Below are 18,708 nucleotides of genomic sequence, written 5' to 3' on the forward strand. Positions count from 1 at the left end.
GAGCTGTAGCTCACGAAAGCTTATGCTCAAGTAAATTTGTTAGTCTCTAAGGTGCTACAAGTACTCCTTTTCTTTTTGCGAATACAGACTAACACCGCTGCTACTCTGAAACCAGACTAAAATGGCTGTACCTAGGAAAGCTTCAGCCCCATAGCAGTAGCTGTTTGTGTTGTGGCAGCACCCAGAGGTTCCAGTGGAAAGACTAGGGGCACTCCAAGCCTCAGACTAATCCTCTCTGTCTGCCATAGCTCAGGCTCTAACTAAACAGAACCATGCACAGTCCCTGCCACAATCCCAGTCCCAACCCCTTCCAGCCCCACATGACCCTCTCTCTGAACCTCCTCCCCAAGCCACTGGTACCTGAACACATGGGCATACATGAGGCTGACCCAGCAGGGATTAAATCAGGGCCTCCACAGTTTGAAGCATAAACTGCTACCGCTTGAGCTAAAGAGGCAGGGGACCTAGCTGGGCCTGTAACAGACTCTCAGGCTGTGGGGGTTGGGGACATGTAACACACCAACCAGTCAAAATACACAGACAAAATACCAGTCACTCCAGCACCCAGAAATGAGGCCTACCCTCAGCTCCACCCACAACATCCACCACCTCTCCCAGTTCTGGAATCCACTCTCCAAGAAGGCCCCCATTCTCCCTCTGATGCCATGAGCTCATGGCAGGGCCGTTGCATACCCCAGTGGCTTTGGTTCCAGTAACCAGGAAGATGACCCCTCCACACCAAGGGAAAGGGGTGTTAGTAGTGATGGGAGAGGCAGTATTTCCTTGCTCCCAATACCATAATAGGAAACAAGATGAGGACCCCCATCCTGCTCTGGAACCAATGTGATGGCACCTGTTTTGCCCATCCCACAGCCAACATGGCAGCAACCCCGGGGAGGCAGATGGTGCAGTGGGAGTCACACATTCAAAGACAAGCTGGATGTCAGGGATCACGTCTCATGTTTATTATCTGTGAGAACAAAGAGTGACTGGAAAATCTCCAAGCATCATGGGGCAGAACTGCCACCCAGCACCCAAAAGTGTTCCTAGTGTCCTCAAGAAGGCAACGTCTCTAGCTGGCAACAAGCCAGGATGTCCTTGAGCAGCTTGGGTCCCACTCTCTGATACAGGGCCCCAACACGTCTCTTGGAAGCAGAAGGCTGTGGTCGCGGTTCTCTGTGGGGTGATCCCATAGCTACTTTGACTCAAAGGTCTTCTGGAAGAGAGGGCTGAGGGTAAGTGAAGGACAGAGCCAAGCACCTGGTGGGGCTCCTTCCAGAAGTCTCTTCCCCTCCCACCCTTCCCATCCATTCCCATCATCATCCTACCACCAGCCTGTGTCTGCAGCAGATGGGACATGGTTCTCTGACCCACCCTCATGAAACCATGCACCACCCAGACTGCAACGCCACCGGGAATGGAGGCTCTGCCAATGCAACAGAGAGCCTGGGATCTCATTGTGTTGTGGTACCTGGGAGTGCCCTGGGATGGGGAGCTCCAGCACGGGGCACCCACTCCTGCTCTCACCCACTCCCCAAGGCAGTTGGGGTGTTAGCACTCACTTGGTGCTGCACAGAAACTATTAGCCCAGGCCCCCTCCCCTGACACATCAGCATTTGGTTCAGCTCCTCCACAGTCGCTTTATCCTCCAGAATCCTGGGCAAAGGGGAGAAAAGCTTCCATTACTGATGTGGCCCCTGACCCCCACATCCCCACACCCAGAAGTCCTCCCTGCCCAGCACAGGGGGTTGCTAAGGCTAGATGGATAATGCACCTGGCAAAGGAACAATACTGAGATGGGGAAGATAGATGCTGCCTGTGCCCATCCCACTGCCGCTACCTGACCCTGCCATCCCCAACTACTGTCCTTGCTCCCCATGTCTTGTATCCTTCCTCAACCCACAGGCCCATCCTCAAATCTGCCACCCCTGCATCTCCATGCCCCTCACTCACCCACCAACCCTGCACCCATCATCTCTCCATGTCCATGCCCACACCGTCTCCCCAGCACCCCCCCACACACCTGTACTACCCTATATTCAGCACCCTATGGCCACCCCTCCCCCTTCCAAGAATTAGCAACAATATCAGCTCTACCCAGCCCAGGGGAAGCTACCCCAGATACAGGGACTGGGGGAATTAACGGGGCTAAGGCTGGGTCAATTTGGGGTGGGGGTATTGCCCACTTCAGAGGCGGCCCCGCTCCGACTCTAGGAGCAGTCCCCACGGGAAGGCTTCTAAGAAGGGAAGTGGTACCCATGGGAGATCCCGGTTGCTCCATCTCCAGCTCCGCAGAGAACCCCAGGCGGGGCAGGGGTTGTCCTCTCTCCAGCGCCCCGGGGAAGAGAGGTCTGTCCTAGGCGGCGTTCCCCGGCTCATTACCTCTCCAGCGCCACATTGATCCGCCGCACGTTGGCCGTGATGGCCGCAGTGGCCCCGCTCAGCCGGCCGAGCGCGTCCTCTAGCAGCTGGGCATCACTCCGCGTCCGGCCCGGCCCGGGAAGCAGCAGTCCAGAGCTCCTACTGCGCCGAGCGCCACCCGGGAGCGGAGCCGCTGCCTCCATATCCAGACAGGGAGCGCGGGCAGCGTCGCCTCACGTGTCTGGAAACGCCCACGTGGGCTTTCAGGGAGCAGCCCAGCCTCCTAAGGAGCAGCTCAGAGTCACTCTGGCTCTAGGGCCAGGCCAGCTCCCAGAATTGCTGGGGGTCGGGGACGGGTTTGGACGTGCCGAGCCTCCATTCCCCGGCCCAGCCTCCGCCTGGGCCTCTATTCCGACCCCCCCAGAGCACACGTAGCAGTGGTGACAGGTGTAGAGGAAAGTGAAGCAAAGCAGGGAGGCACGGCGCCAAATAGGGCTGATCAGACAAGAGCAAAGGGGCTTTTAGGTTCCAGGAGACCCTTCCCCACATGAAGCACAAGCCCCCCGCCCTGTTAGGCTCGGATTATCCCCTCCCCAGCACAGGGCCCCCAGGGCTATTCCCTGAAAGTAAGCGACCAACCCGCAGCAGCCGCTCTCATGGATCCTGCCCTTGGGGAGAAGGGGTATTTCCCTTGCACAGATGGAGGGAAAGCACTGGAGTCCATATTAACAGCGTGGCTGACACTGGGCTTCACCACCAAGTGCTAGGCTGCTCCATGCTAGGGCCCACAGCGTGCAGCATGGGCACGAAGACTTCCCTTGTACAGCATGGAGCAGGCAGGGTGAGTGCAGGGGATCCAAATAAAGGAGCCTTATGAAAAGAGCAAAATTAGTCTGGTCTTTTGAGTTTTCTTTTTATTGGAGAGGGGAAGAAGAGCCAAAGTATAGAGACACCTACGAAGTCAGTGCAGCAACATAAGGATGTTAAGTCAAGCCAATGGTTATTTATTCTAAAAATGGAAGCTATTGCCTACATTTGCCAGAATCTGAAGGAAAGTTACAGATGTAAACAACCACACAGTTACATGTTCAATGGTAAAACCCTTTTACTGGCCACTTCTAAACGTTTTACAGTTTGTAAAAACATTTACAGCCTTCATGTTCTCTCAAGCTTTCCATCTACAGCAACTAAGACGTACAATCATGAAACACTAACAGATCTAAAACAGGCTGCATTTCCTTGTTTACCATTTAATTTTTCTTTTTTTTTTCTCTTTTTTTTTTTAACAAAAATGTGCAGAAAAAGACATCTACTGAAGTTGCTAAGATCTCTTGGTCTTACAGACAAGGATGTGGCAGTTCTAGTCATCCCCAGAAAAACAGGTTTTATTTAAAAAGGACTATAGCTTCAAAAGTTATTCTGTTAACGATGACAGCGCCTCCTGAAGTGATTTAAGCTTTCCTGGCTCCAGTGCCAGTTACTCCATGTCCCCCAAACTCAATGAAGCTGTGGAGGATCTGCACACTGGAGGCTGCCTGTGCCCCACCAATTGGAAAGCACACCCCAAGAAGGAACTTTTTAAAAATACCAAAGCATCAAACACCCTTGCCAGCACACAGATACTGCAGGCTCCTGCTTTCTCCCCTTTACCCCTGTCCCAAGAGTATTTTCTAGTGGCCCGAAGCATCATTTAAAATACCAGTTGCTTTGTTATAAAAACGGTCGTCACACAATCACACGTTCAGATACACACATGCGGCACCGCAGTTGGAGACAGTAGAACTCTGCTTCTCACTAGTTCTTGCATTGGGAAGTGGCACAGGGCTGGGAGATCCCAGCAACCTGTTACCTGTGCTCTCTGGTGCTGGCAGAGCCATATCTCACCATGTCCTGGTCTGGATGGAGGGGTTAGTCTGGGCTGGGATGTGACAATGGGCATTGGAGACAGGGCAGCTTGCAATGGTAGGCAGAGAATAAAAAAATTCAATTTTTAAAACAAACTAAAATGTTTGTATTTCAAACAGCAAATCACAGGGAGCAGAAGGTAATCTTCAAGCTGGGGAAGGGAAAGGAACATAATTAGCTCCCTAGCCAAATCCAAGGCTATAGGACCAGAACCAAGAATATTTACAATTCACTTCCTAAGAGGGTATCCTGTCCTCACTGGGAAAGGAGGATGGGGGAAGAATTGCAGGGCAGGAGACAAACTGATGACAATGAAACAAAATTAAAGATCAATGCTAAGTTTCATAATGGGAAAATAAATCAGCCTCCCCCCCACCCCCTTACAAAAGATACAAGCCAACCACATCCACTTCTGCCATGAATGCACTCCCTACACCCCACAGAAGTAGCTGCCCCTCTTCCTCCCCCCAACACATATAACTATTTGCCTGGGAAAGGAGTAATTTCTGAAATTATGCCCCCTCCTCCCACCCAATCTTACAGAAATTCTGAAGACTGAGGACAACCCAAATTTTATACTGGAGCACGCCGTAAGCACTGAAGGGATCCTCCTTCACACAGTGTCCTCAGGAACTCACCTCCCCTCTTGTGGGACTAGACTTCACAGCTAAAGAGTGTGTCAAAGTCAAAACCCTTTTGTTTTCAAGCCATGGGGAGGGCAGGACACACACACACACACACACACACACACACACACCCCCACTTACCCACTTCAGGCTGGTTCACTACTGCACTCAATCGCCTTCCCTAGTTTCCTATATACACGCTCTACCAGTTTATCAAAACCACAGGAGCACTTTACCAACTGTGCCCTCTTCTTACGGTATAAAATTGTTGCTATTCTCAGCACTATCTCCTCACAGGTGAAGGTTACACACTGCATGGGTTGCCTATATACACACACACGTTACGCTCTAATGAAGAAAAGATCCAGCAGAAACCCTGAGAAATGTTCCTTCTCTTCCACTAAAGAGGACAGACACTATACAGAGATGATGATTCAGCACCTGGCCAAGCCTGCTAGCCTGGGGGGGAGGGGAGGGCAGGAGGAAGAGGGGACGAGAACAGAGTCTCACCGAGACTGTCTGCTTTGGCCAGGGAAGAACGAGAATTTAGGGACTGGCATACCAAATTCCTGTGCTTCCTTCTGCCAAAAAACAGCTCATGATTCCATTTACAAGCTTTCAGGGAAATTTAATAGCCAGGGAGGTAAAGCAAACTGCTTGGCTAAAAAGCACAGCCTTTGGCCAGGGATACGTTACATCCAGCCAGCACAGCACTGCCAGACGAGACAACAGCAGGAACGTGGAAATCTGCCAGATTTTCCAAGGTGGAAACGGTCCCTTCTCCACCAGTCACTGAAGAGCACTAGACTCCAGAATCACTGTGGGCAGAGCCCCACATATCACCCCAAAGCTAGATCAGCAAATGATAATCTGGAAGGAAATTAGTTTTGCAAGTGAATGATCAGTCAATTAATATTGCCTGCACTCCCAACCCTCCCTCTCCCCCCAGGGGATGCTGGCCCCTCTATTCTCACTCATCTGTACCTCCAGGTTCTTACATGTTCAGTTCCCATCACTGAGCGCATCTTGCAAACCCCTGCACCTCCCTGCCCGGCTGCCAGTCCAGCTGCTCTAGAAAGTTGTTAAAGGGTACGTGGTTTTCCTGCCCAATCACAGGGTACAGGCCAGGCAGCGCTAAGTGCTGCACTCTCTGCGCAAACATTTTGATTACAAATATCTAACTAGGTTTGAAATGTTTTATAGAATAAGACAATATTCTTTTCAACAAACTTTTTAAAAAAAAAATTTACAGTTTTTTTCCTCTTCCCACCCCTCCCCCCGCCGCTGCTCTCCCCCCAACAGCCCTGTTTCCATTGGTTGTGTTTTGGGAAGTGGCAGACACCTCCGCAGATTCAGCTTCTTGGCTGAAGGGTGAAGACGGCTAGGATTTCACCGATATCCTTGGTATCCGTAGTAGTTCCTGTAGTATCGGTCTCTGTCTTGGTAGTAGTTCTGCCACTGGAAGGAAAACAGAAGCAGTTTGTATCCAGGGGCACTGTGCTGGAAAGGCCATGTTCCCCCTATAACCATACATCTATAGCTTCTACCCAGCCCCCTGTCCTCCTCCATAAATGTCCTAAGACAGCAGCTCTCAACTGTGAGCATGCTACTCTGGTTTAACCTGCTTGCTTCCACACTGCTCCTACAGGTGACCAGGCTCTTCATTGCAAGAAGAACTCAGAGACTTCTGAAAGTGATTGGAACAAGAAGGAGCTGTCCTTGTTGCCAATACATAAGAGAAGCAATAACAGGAACTGTGTTCAATAGAACAGGTAAAAACAACCAAACACTTTCTTAATACCACTCTTCCACATGGAAAGTTGCTATAGTTGCTACAGGGATGCTACTTCTACAGGTGGACCATGGCAGCAGCAAGTGGGAGTGAGGTGTCCACAAGACATCTACTCTAAAGGTTGAGAAGCCCCTCCTATAGTTATTACTGCCTCGTGGTGTGTGGCCACTCACCTCCCGGTTGTACTGCCTATAGTAATCTCGGTATCTGTTGTAGTCATACTCGCGTCCGTAGAATCGATCATAGTCCCCTCTGTACCGGTCATAGAAGTTACGGTAACCCTATGAAAACAGAGGTGGTTACCTAAGTACACCAAACAATGTGCCCTGTAGGAAGATATGTCCCTCTGGGAAGCAGAACCCCATCTCATGGCAGCACCGCATAGCCTCCAGTAATTCTTTGAGTTCTATTGTCTCTTCTATCCAAACCTCTCAAAGCATTTTATACAGAGGTAGGTGCATATCCCCATTACCGAGATGGGGAAACAGCAAATCAGTAGCAGCCAGGACTAGAACACCTAGGTTCAGGCAGCCACCATGATGCAGCACATGACGGCTGCCAATACCTTTAAGCCACATCTTATACACAGGGTAAGGCATGATGCAAAGGATCCCAAAGGCTACCAGGAAGGACTCTTTAAAAAATGTAACTTCTGTACTGATCAAGTCTCCTTCTCATGGGAGAAAGTGTGGGCTAGAGGTTAAAACACTGGACTGAGACTCAGGACATCTGGGTTCCATTCCTGGCTCTACAACTGGCCTGCTGGGCGTCCTTGGGCAAGTCACTTTCCCCTCTGTGTTTCTGGCCTCCTTTGTAAAGTACTCTGAGGTCTATGGATAAGAATCACCACACTAGAACTAGGTATTATCATCTCCTCCTCCTCAGAAGAAAATGGAGCAAGAATCACCCCCAAAACTCCTTCTTTTCCTGTAGAGAAAAATCAACAGCAGCCTTCATACCCCCTGCCTGTATTTGGTATGAAGTAGTCAGAACTATTGCACTCACTCCTCTGTTTCCAGGCTGCCCCCAGTACTGCTGCTGTCCATAAGATCGATTGTCATAACCTCGGCGCTGTCCACCAACTAGAAAGAAAACAAGCAAGGTCTCAGACAAAGCTACAGATGCAGTACCTCGTAAACATCAGCAAGAGTCAAGCTGTTCCTGAGTTGCCCCATGACTTGCAATCCCCTGATGGCAGAAGCCAACAAACAAGGTGTCAGAGACTTTCTAATCACAGGTCAGCACAGTAACTTCCTACAGGTTGCATGTTTCCCATTTGGGGAGTGAGAGCAGCAAAAACATTCAGTACAGAAGAAACCAGGACTCTATAGAGAGAAGGCTAGACTAGGTTTAACTTTTCTGTTAAAACAGCTAGAGCCAGAAGGAAAGAAATGAAACCACAGATTAAGAAGAAACGAAAATTCTGTCAGGAGAAACTAGCAGAGATTCTTGTGTAACTGACCATACCAGATTTTACACCCTCCAGTAAAGTTACAGGACAGAAAAAAATCCATCAGCAGCCCCACTTATCCCAATCTCAGTAGCTCCCAAGCAAGTGAAAGAATGGCGTTTGGATAGGAAGAGCATAGCATGAAACAGTCAACACACCATAAGCAGAGGACAAACATTAATGGAACAACATCCCACTAGGGAGAGATGTCCAGTAATGCTCTGCTGCAGTCTATAGTATGACTAGGACTAATTCATACAGGTATTGACAATCTACAGGAAGTAAAACATACACTGAGTGTTGTTTGTCAGAGATACTGAACAAGTTAGAATTGTCGGCAGAGGGAGAGAGAAACTGCTGGATGTTCTGGTAAGGTGAGAGAGATGGGGCAATGGGAACAAACTCAATTCAGATAAATAAGGCAGCAGGGAAAAGCTGTCTCCAAGCAGGAGACTGAGGAGTTGAGATAAGCAAGGGCTTACATCATTGTGATGCTGCAGCAGAATAATGCACATTTAAGACTCGAAACAAAGTCTTGGGGTAGAAAGGACACATGCAAATTAAGGAAATTTTTTTGTCACCAGTAAAGGTAACAAAAGCTTATGGGAACAGAGCACTCTATAATACAGATTTAAGATGGTTACTTCTGCCATGACGGTAAGAATTAAGGACCTGGAGGGAGCCCAAGTTTCACTGAAAGGCAAATGCTTTTGAAAATCTCAGCCCTCATAGTTATCAGTTAGCACAAAACACAAGAATAATTTAGGCTCTGAATAAGGAAGTGGAAGTTAAACCATGAGGGCAATGGGCAAGGGAGGTGCTTGAGAAAAGAACTAGAAGCTGGAGTGGAGAGAAAGTTCCGTTCTCTTGCTGAGGCCTGCACTGAGTGACCCAAGTCCCTTCTTCAAAACCTAGGGAGTAGAATCCTTATAGTTTGCCTTGACATCAAGAGAATATGGAAAAAGGAGCCTTTAGACACAAAAGAGACCAGAGAGGCAGTGCTGCCCAGCCCCTACAGAGCCTCACCATATCCCTGGCCACGGTTGCGGTTCTGACGGTTGCGCTTGTTGCGATTATTGCGACGGTTTGCCCGTTTCTCAGATGGAGGGAGCAGTTTTCTGGCCTCCTCCTTGTATTTGGTGACCAGTGGCTGGGCCTCCTCCTTCACCAGCTCTTCATACATCACCTCATCTAAGTAATCACTCTTTTCCGGAAGTGAGAAGTTAGCTGCGTTAAAATGGAAACAGCAAGAGAGTTCACAAGATCAAGGCAGCTTTCAGTGGCTCAAGACCCTACTTCCCAGCAGAGAAGAGATTCAGGAGGTTAATAGACTTCCTACCCCATCACCCCAAAGGGGCACCTGGGCTCTTGTCACTGCCCAGGACTGTCTGGAACTAGCTAGTTTCTCTGAATTATTTAAAGATTGTTAGAGATGCTGCAGCACAATGCAACAGGCTTGGTTGAGCCTGTCTACCTTTCATTTCCAGCATCACCGATTCAGGCACATCCTCCCCCTCAACCTCCTTCCTCAGCTCCAGCCTCTTCTTCCAGTCTTCTTCATTGGGGACAATCACAACCACCTTGCGAGAGAAACCCTTGAAGGCAAGCAGCTTCCGTCGCTGGCCGGAGTTATACACATTACACTGAGGGGGGAAAAGAAACAGGTTTCAGAAATTCATCTGCCACTAACTCAGCCCAGTCTGAATCCCCTCAAATCAGAATGGGACATGAGCTGAGGAGTACGCTCAGTGTGCCCCAAAGTCAAGTTGCTCAGGTCAGGAAGTCACTGGGGTTTAGTAACAATACCTGATCAAGAATGTAGTTTCTCTTTGCCCTGGGAGCAATCTGGACCAGTTTGCTAAGGCACTGGGCAGCTTGCTGGATTAACAGGTCTCGGCTCTTGGGATCCATCTCTTCATCCTCAAGGCCTTTTGTCTGGCAAGAGAAAAAGGGATATCAATAAAAGATTCTTCAGATACACACAGTGTTCTACCAGCCCTGTGGTCACCCATCTCTAGCACAGGTGCCAGTATAAACGTGTCAGATACATGCTCTTGATGCAGAGATAACCCAGAAAACAATTCCCACAGCTCGGTCACTAGTTCTGCCCTCTGGAGCTGTAGCCTTCCTTAGCCTGGAGTCATGTACAGATTGACCTTAAAAGAGGGGAAAACCCACCCCTTTTTGTTATCAGAGGAGTCCCCTCCCCTTACTACTCCACTAAGCAATTTTCTGCAATGCTACAGCAGAACATTGGCAATAGGATATAAAGCCACTATACTTTCTAGGATTGTCCAGCCAGCCCAGCGAAGGCTCTAAGTGACACCATTCTACCCAAGGGAAGGGCTTACCCTCATTTGGTAGAGAACAGTCTCAGTTCCCAAGATGATGTATCGTTTCTCTTGATTTTCCTGGGTGTACTTCTGTGCCCACTGGGTCTTCCCAGACCCTGGCAGTCCAACCATCAGCAGTACCTGCAGGATGCACCACAAAGAGGTTATAGGAGGAAGAGCTGAAGAGAAAAAGTAACAGTCAACACCATGCCTTGCAGGGAATGGCTCTTTCCACAGGTACATCAAGTTTTCCTTTCTAAAACCAGGCCAATATGCCATGCAACACAGCCACTAACTCACAGCCATGCCGACTCCTTACAAGCAATAACTAGGACTGTCTGGAACAAACCCCATTACCTCACACTCCTCTGTGGTTTTGGGTGGAAGAGGTGTGCGCACTCGGTCCTCAACCGGGATGGCGTGGATGAACACGTATTCCTCAGGAATTGGGAAGAAAGGCTCCTCCTTTTGACCGAAGTTCAATTCAACCACACAGTTTTTGCATAGCACATGTGGCAGGAGGGCTTTGTCAGTGAGAGATTCTTTACTGATCCGGAAGGCCACTCCCAGATCCTCCCCATTCTTCGAGAAGGACAACTCCACTTCTTCACTCTCAAAGTTCTGTGACAACAAAGAACACAAGAATCCTGTGACCAGCAAGTTTTCAGGGATGGCCACTATTTCTCCCTCCATTGTCTTTCCTCCAAATCCATCTCCTAGCAGGCTCCTGCATGAACAGGAGGAAAGCCACTTCACACATATTTTGGATGCAAGGATAGAAGTCTTCCCCCCTCCTGCCCCTCTGAGATGGCAACCACAGGCCTTATCTACAGCAGGGATTCTCAACCTTTTTCTTTTGGAGCCCCCCACCCCACCCCAAACATGCTATAAAATCTCCACGGCCCACCTGTGCCAAAACAACTGGTTTTCTGCATATAAAAGCCAGGGCTGGTGTTAGGGAGTAACAAGCAGGGCCACTGCCTGAGGCCCCATGCCACAGGGGCCCCCACAAAGCTATATTGCTTAGGCTTTGGATTCAGCCCTGGGTGGCAGGGCTCAGGGCTTGGACTTCAGCCCCTTGTGCTGGGATGTCAGCTTTCTGCCGTGGGTCCCAGCAAGTCTAATGCTGGCCTTGCTTGGCGCCGCCCCCACACCGAAACCTGCTCAGGGCCCGCCCCAGTGGGTCCCAGACCCCTGGTTGAGAACCACTTATCAACAGCACTTACCGCAAAGCAACTAATCACATCATTCTCCCCAAAGGGCTGACCAAACTCTTCAAACTGCCCATTTTCAGCCTTCAACCCTCGTCCATCATAGCCATAAGAAAACTCATCCTCACCTGGAAAAGAGCAGCAGCTATTACACGTGTGTTTTCCCAAATTGTGTCACTATTGAGCCAAACTGCCCACTGCAGCTCTTAGAAAATCCCAGCCTGGGCTGCAGCAGCAGCTCAACAGCTCTGTAGCCTGCCCCAGCTCATAGCTAACAGAAAAATGAGCTCAGTTACCTAGCTGGGAACGAGAGAAATCCACAGACCAGCCAACCCGAAGAAGCGGGACCTCAGTACTGCCTTCCTTCACTGGGAGATTCTGTGTCACCTGGAGAAATTAAAAGAGAAGGAGTCATTTAGCATATTGTGTGCAAAGCTAGAGTCAGGCCTCTGCGAGACTATAATCCTCCTCCAGGTGCTAGTCACACCTGGAGTTACACAAGCTGGAGGCATGCGCAGGTCACAGGTCTCTGTACCAAAGCCACAGTTTAATGGGGTATTTCCCCAACTTCCCCTGTAGCCTATTCAAATACAGATCTCATCTGCTTCCAGCAGACAGCCATTCTTGTCAGATACCCTAACAGGCACAACACAGCAGCAGCACCAAACCATCTCAGCCATTTAGAAGTTGATCCCCCAAGGCTTAGAACAGACAATATTTCTACAGTCTATTCCTTTGGTGCAGAGCCTAGTGAGAGACCTGACCAAGGTATGCTCCCCCAGCCAATCCTTGGCTATTGCTTGGACGAGAGACTGCACTGGTAGGACTATACTCACTTGCTTCCCTTTACAAGGCTCTACAGTCTCCATCCACCCATTATCTCACAAGATCAGAGACAGTAGCAGGAGTGGAAGACAGCACTGGGAACCTGCGCCACATAGAAACTTGTGTTGCAATTTTGAGTGAGAGATTTTGCCAGCCTGTCTCAGAATTGGGATGGATAGATTTCTGTTCTGAAATCCATTTAACAAGACTGCCAAATTCTGAGCCTCAGCCAGCATCCTCATGATTACTCCCATCAGAGAGGAGATCCACCAACTAGAAATTCTCTCAAATGGGAGACTGAAGTGATAAGGGTAAACCTAAGGAAGAATGACAGGTTTCAGAGTAGCAGCCGGGTTAGTCTGTATCCGCAAAAAGAACAGGAGTAAGGAAGAACCTATTCTATGCAAAACGGATTCCTGTCAGTGTATGGGCACACCAATACCCAGGACAGAGTAGCTACTGGTGAAACAGTGGGGAATTTTTTTCCCCAAAATAAAATACAGTTACTTTATATGGGAAATTCCACCACAAAAAGAGGTATGTTGTGACATACACCCACAAAAACTCGGCATTTAATATAACTTGCACAGAAATAAGAACAGCTTTGTGCTTTTTTCATTTTCCCCAGGCAGGATGAAAGCAGCCTGAAAGGTGTTTAAGAAAAGCTTTTATACATTAGATATCTAAGACAAGGTTAGACAAAGGGTGCTGTGAATGAAGAGATAGTGGAGTTAGTATCATAAAAGACTGACAGCTGAGCAATAAAGAGGTAAAGGGAGTTTTAGCTAGACGGATTACAATTCTGCTTTGAGAACACCTGTATGATTGGGATGTATAATTAACACTTGGAAGAAAGGAAATCTTTGCTAAAGATTAAACCCTCCATAAACCTTCAATTAAGGACAGAAGGTTCACAGAAACAACCAAACCCCTCCCCGTCCCATTACCCTCTCCCCTCTGGATGCCCTCCAGCAAACTAGGGGAGCCCAGACTTGATAATCCTGATATTTCAAAGGTAAAACACAAGCAGGAAAAAACCCCTAAGAATTTGCATGCCTTCTCTAATATTCAAAGCAGCAAAAGGGTACAATAACATAATTTTAATCACAAATTTGGCTCTAACTGCCACAAAAAGTAGGTTTATGTTTGCATAGAGGCCAAAGAGTGAATTCCGACAGATTGCGTCTCTCAACACTCTCTGCAAGATCTTCTCATCACCACAGCTCCTTATCCAGACCTTGTTTCTTTCTCTCTCTCTCTTTCTCACACACACACACACACACAAAATAAGCCAGGAGTGAGTCTTTCATGCACTGCTCTAAATTTCAATCCATTAAATTAAATACACTACATTCCTGATTAAATTAGACTAGCTCAGACCCAACATCTCATTCAGTGCTGAAAGTGCCAGTTACCCGACAGAACACACACGCCACTTCCCAACATACAGACTCAGCACATCCATCTAGCAAGTGCCCTACCTTTGCCTCAAAACAGACTTTCCCCTTTGTCACTCCATGGGTGCTCCTTGCCCCAGACCAAAGGGAGGGGAACTTCTCTGAGAAAAGAGGTTGTCCTCCATAGCGGTCCTTGCTTGCTTTGAAGTGGAGATCAGATGTATCTGTCAGAAAGAAGAAATTAATTTACTCTAAGTTCCTTTTTCAGATTTACTCAAAATGCATTAGACCCCACAAGCATCAGTAATAGCGTGGCTCATATCCAGAGAGAAACCGACATGCTAGAAGGCAGTTTTCTACCTTTCCACTGTTCCAACGTTACTGGCAGGCCCAAAGGTTGCTCTAGTGTAGTGGTTTTCAACCTTTTTTAATTTGCGGACTCCTAAAAAATGCTGAATGGTGGTGCGGAAACCTTTGGAAATCTTAGACATAGGCTTTAGACCCCCAAAGAGTCTGCAGACCACAGGTGGAAAACCACTGCTCTAGTGCTACTGCATTAATGCTGCACTTACCCAAGTACCCCCATATATTGCCCAAAAGATCAAAAAGAATTAGAAGTGTTCCAGCTGCTCAGAGTTCCACTTACAGAATCTCCTGTAAACCCTATGGTGGCTGAAGGAGTAGAGTGGCCTCTGTTATACTGACACACAGCCCATTAGCTATGATGCTTGGTTTCTCAAATTATATACCCAATAATTAAATCTCTGAACTTTAAATTTACCATACATCAAATAACTGCCACATGGCCCATACATACATGTGTCCAGGATCACAACAGTTTCATCATCTTCCTCTCGTGGTTCCTCTTCTGGTGGTGGTGGAGACTTAGACCTAGGCAGGAGCGAGAGAACAAACAAGCAATCAGATATCACAGAACATCCAGAAATAAGAACAATTTAGAATAGGGAAAACAGCAGAATATAAAATAAGAACACACATTCTGCCTTACAGTCCCAAACCAAATTCTATCCTTTTCCCCTCATCCACATGCAATGTCTGTCTAACCCCCGAGTTAGCTGATCAAATCTAGTTTCATTCATTGTCTGGGAAGTGACTTGGATTGCCAGTAAAAACACAACCAAAGAGTCTCTTCTCCTCACCGGCTATTGTAAGCCTCCTCTCGGAATTCATAATAAGCACGGCCATGTTCTTCTTTTTCTTCACGTTGTCTCTTAACCCCTCGCCGCTCTCCATCTGAGCCTGTTGGCTTTGATTTATCTTCATCCTCTTCGTCCGCTGTAAGGGGCAGAAGAAAAAGTCAGCAAGTCTTACTGAAAGTGACACAAAACCTAAAGAATGCAACACCAAAGCCTTGTGGGTCCCACCTGCCTGACATGTTCTCCTGGCAATAAGATGACACCTATAAAGTGCTTCTGTCTCATAGACCATTCTATTAAAAAAATCTGGTCATTTCATTTAACTTAACAAACCCAAAACCTGTTAATGGGACACCATCAGCTTAACAATTACACTTCTGACTGACTTTCACCTATTGTAAAGTGATAACCAATATCACTAAAATCAGAAGATTCTGCATTTCAGTTTGTTTAATTTGTGCATTTTCCAGTAATTTGTTTGGAGCCAGTTTTGCTATTTCCCATTTTGCTCATGTGCATCTTTCACCCAGCAGCTTGGGAGACTGCTACATTTCAGAAACAAAATAGGATTTTATAAAAACATAAAAATTGACAGATGTACTCAGGGGTGTGATTAGTACCAGAAACTATTGTTAACGTTTTAAAACTGACTAGACTTGAAGTTGAATCAGTAACACAGATGTGCATTGAAAAACTAGTGTTCTTATAAGCAAAACATTCTGAATTCAGTTTCTCCCTAACTTCCATGCCAAAACCTGGGTTCAATGTTCATTAGTTAATTAATAACATCTGTAATTGTATGAGGATGAAGAGAGCCATATAAGCAGTAAATATCAGTATCAATATCCCATATTTCACCTACAAATAGCTGAGAACATGGATATGCCCTAAAGAGTGCAGGTAAATCTCCTACCAGAGAAACAACCCTCTTCAGTCTGGTCTTGCCAGGAGAATCCATGAGAAGAGTTTTTTTTAAACTGTATTCTAATTTTTTAATTTTGCATTTTTATATTTTCCTACTTTGGGGCTTTAAGATTGCCTGCCTGCCTGCCTCCCTCCCCCCCCCCTCCCCGGGGTTGGATCCTGAAAATATTTATGTACATGCTTATCTTTGAGTCCCCCTAATTCAAGAGGGGACAGGGAAGAAACAGGGTGGGACAGGATGGTCTGGTAATAAAGCTAAACGTGTGTTTGAAAGATCAAGGTCTCTGTTTGTAGCCACATGTATATATTTTATAGAGAAAATGAAACTGTACTTTTAATAGTAATATAAATCTAAGCAAACCAGAACACAGAAAAAAAAATCCAATTCATTTTTTGTTGTTGTCATGGTCAGATGGGCTTCCCCCTCCTCCAAACAACTTGGAAACCAAAATAAGGGAACAGTAAAGTGGTGGTGATGCCAAAGTGAGGCTGAGCTTTTTGTTAATCAATACTTTCTATCACTTATTGTTTGCATTTGCTATTTTACAAGTTCATACCAATTAATGACAAACTGCTAGTAATTAACCTGGCAAGCCTCTCAAATATAAAGTTTGCACTGAACTACACCCCCCCCATCTTTTATTGTGGGAAATAATAAAGATGACTATATCTTAAGTTTAGACAAATTAGCGAGACAAGGTGGGCAAGATCGTATCTTTTATTAGATCGACTTCTGTTGGTGAGACAAGCTTTCAAGATTATACAGACCTGAAGAACTCTCTAATATAAGATATTACCTTGCACCTTGTGTCTCTAATATCCTGGGACCAACACCCCTACAACTATCCTGCAAACAACAATGGAAGGTTTAGCAAAATTGTGGTTTGCTATAGACCTTTGACAATGGTTTGTTTATAGTCAGTTTCCCTCCCTCTTTCTCTACTTTTTTCTTTAGATGTCATGGGGAGATAGAAAAAAACGGTACAATGTGTTTAGGTACCAACACTCGTCACTAAAATTGGCAACAGTCAGTGACAAGTGTTGGTACCTGGAACTACTTTCAAATTAGAACAGATTTAGACTTTATCCCAAAAGGACACCAATAAAGAGAACTGTCAAGCCATTACATTGGTGCCGATAGGGCTTTACCTTTACACCCTGTAACCACCTTCCGGGCTTTATAGCCCATGCACAAGCCATAGGATTGCTGAACCAAAAGGCAATGTAAAGAGACGTTCAGAACAAGTGCAATAGTGAATTATATACAGGGATGTTATCACTGAGCCTGGAAATTGCCTTTCAGGAGGCAGGGCAATTTGTGCCTTCCAAATTGTAAAGTTCCATGGATTTCCTGTGATTCTGCATATATACCAGGAATTGTATAAACGAACTTGGGATATTTAAAATATTATGTCACAGGTTTACAGACACCCATTTATCTAACATGTCAGAAACTAGAAGCTCCCAATCCTCTGGTCTGCGCCTCCAAATACCTGCTACAGTGATACTGGAGGAAAAGAATTGGGAAATAGGAAATAGCTGGGGGGAAGTGGACCAGAATGTGTGGGGTAACCTGTAGGGTATCTGGATAAGTGAGGTAAGGGAATGGTCCCAGATACGCAGGATAAAGAGAAAGCGGTGGGGGTAAGAGATCTGCATGAGAGATGTTGAAAGGGGCCTGGATGTGTAGGATAAAGGGAACGGATGTGTGGGATAAGGTAATTCCATGAAAGATATAGGACAGGACCCGGATGTGCCGGGAAAGGGGGATGCAGGGACCTTTGGGGTTCCCCGCGGGTGGGTTGTAGAGAGTAACCGGATGTGCGCATGACCTAAGGGGGTCCCCGAGGTGGGGAGGAGAAATCAGCGGGAGTCGCCTACGGTGGATGTTCCCCCCACCCCGCCTGGGGCCTCACCGGGCTCCTCGCCCCCCTCTTTGGTCTCAGCCTCGGCCGCAGCCGCCTCGTCCCCGCTGGGCCCCTCCTCCTGCGGCCGCTCAGCTCCATTCATGCCGCCCCCGTCGCTCCCCTCGGGCTGGGACTGCGCCTGGGCCTGGGCCGCTTCTTCCTGCGGCCCGTGCTGAGGCTGGGCCTCCCCGCCCAAGGCCGGGGTAGGCTCCTCGTCAGCCAACAGCGCCTCCTCGTCCTCCTCCTCCTCCTCTTCTTCCTCCTCCTCGTCCTCGTCCTCCTCGTCGTCGCCCTCCCCACGCGGATGGGCTCCGACGGGGCCCCCCGCAGGCCCCGGCTCCACCCCAGAGCAGGCCCCAGCAGCGCCGCCCTCGTCGGGCCCGGCCGCCAGCATCTCGGCGTCCAGGGCCTCCTGTAGCCGCTGGGCAAGCTCCACCTTCAGCCCACGGGAGTCGAGACCACGGCGACCCAGCTCAGCCCGCAGCTCAGTCACCTTCAGACGCTTCACGTCCATGGCAAGGGGGGGACAAGGCAGCGAGCGAAAGACTCCGACCGACCCAGCGCCTCGGCCGCCCGCGCCGTTACTGCGCCTGCGCCGAGCCCTACCGCCGCCTCGCAACACTACAGCGCAAGCGCGCCCACCGCACGGACGGACCACCGCGCAAGCGCGGGAGGCCAGTCCCATCACGGCGCACGCGCAGCCTCCAGGAGTCGCTTCGGCTGCTCACTGCGCAAGCGCGGGCTCGAGGCCGCCCACGCCATCGCGCAGGCGCAGATTCCAACGGGCCCCTTGGCTCACCCATATGCAGGCGGGGCTCCC

At 48.3% G+C, this 18,708-nt stretch overlaps 1 protein-coding gene across 2 annotated transcripts; it reads right to left on the reverse strand.

Annotated features, from left to right (window-relative positions):
* Nucleotides 1–943: 943 nt before the first annotated feature.
* HNRNPUL2 (heterogeneous nuclear ribonucleoprotein U like 2) lies at nt 944–18,484 on the reverse strand. Of its 2 annotated transcripts, none has more exons than XM_077823424.1 (16): nt 17,898–18,484; nt 15,061–15,196; nt 14,718–14,791; nt 13,985–14,124; nt 11,975–12,065; nt 11,694–11,806; nt 10,825–11,088; nt 10,486–10,608; nt 9,941–10,069; nt 9,609–9,777; nt 9,161–9,361; nt 7,690–7,766; nt 6,858–6,965; nt 2,383–6,350; nt 1,563–1,656; nt 944–1,213 (listed from the first exon to the last, which is right to left on the reverse strand). In XM_077823424.1, the coding sequence occupies exons 1-14, from the start codon at nt 18,400–18,402 to the stop codon at nt 6,282–6,284; spliced, it is 2,199 nt and encodes a 732-aa protein (XP_077679550.1). In that variant the 5' UTR covers nt 18,403–18,484; the 3' UTR covers nt 944–1,213; nt 1,563–1,656; nt 2,383–6,281. The 2 variants fall into 2 exon arrangements, with proteins under 2 accessions (XP_077679550.1, XP_077679549.1); XM_077823423.1 differs by having other exon boundaries at nt 944–1,216.
* Nucleotides 18,485–18,708: the final 224 nt, after the last annotated feature.

The sequence above is a fragment of the Eretmochelys imbricata genome, chromosome 7 (assembly GCF_965152235.1).
Source record: "Eretmochelys imbricata isolate rEreImb1 chromosome 7, rEreImb1.hap1, whole genome shotgun sequence".
NCBI lineage: Eukaryota > Metazoa > Chordata > Testudines > Cheloniidae > Eretmochelys > Eretmochelys imbricata.

Bases quoted from the DNA above. Each gene is read 5' to 3' on its own strand.
- HNRNPUL2 (XM_077823424.1), bottom strand. From the start codon at position 18,402: ATGGACGTGAAGCGTCTGAAGGTGACTGAGCTGCGGGCTGAGCTGGGT. The intron at 11,807-11,974 runs GTAACTGAGCTC...GCTCTTTTCCAG, and splicing joins TTTCTCTCGTTCCCAGCTAG to GTGAGGATGAGTTTTCTTAT. The intron at 10,609-10,824 runs GTAATGGGGTTT...TGCATCCTGCAG, and splicing joins AAACCACAGAGGAGTGTGAG to GTACTGCTGATGGTTGGACT.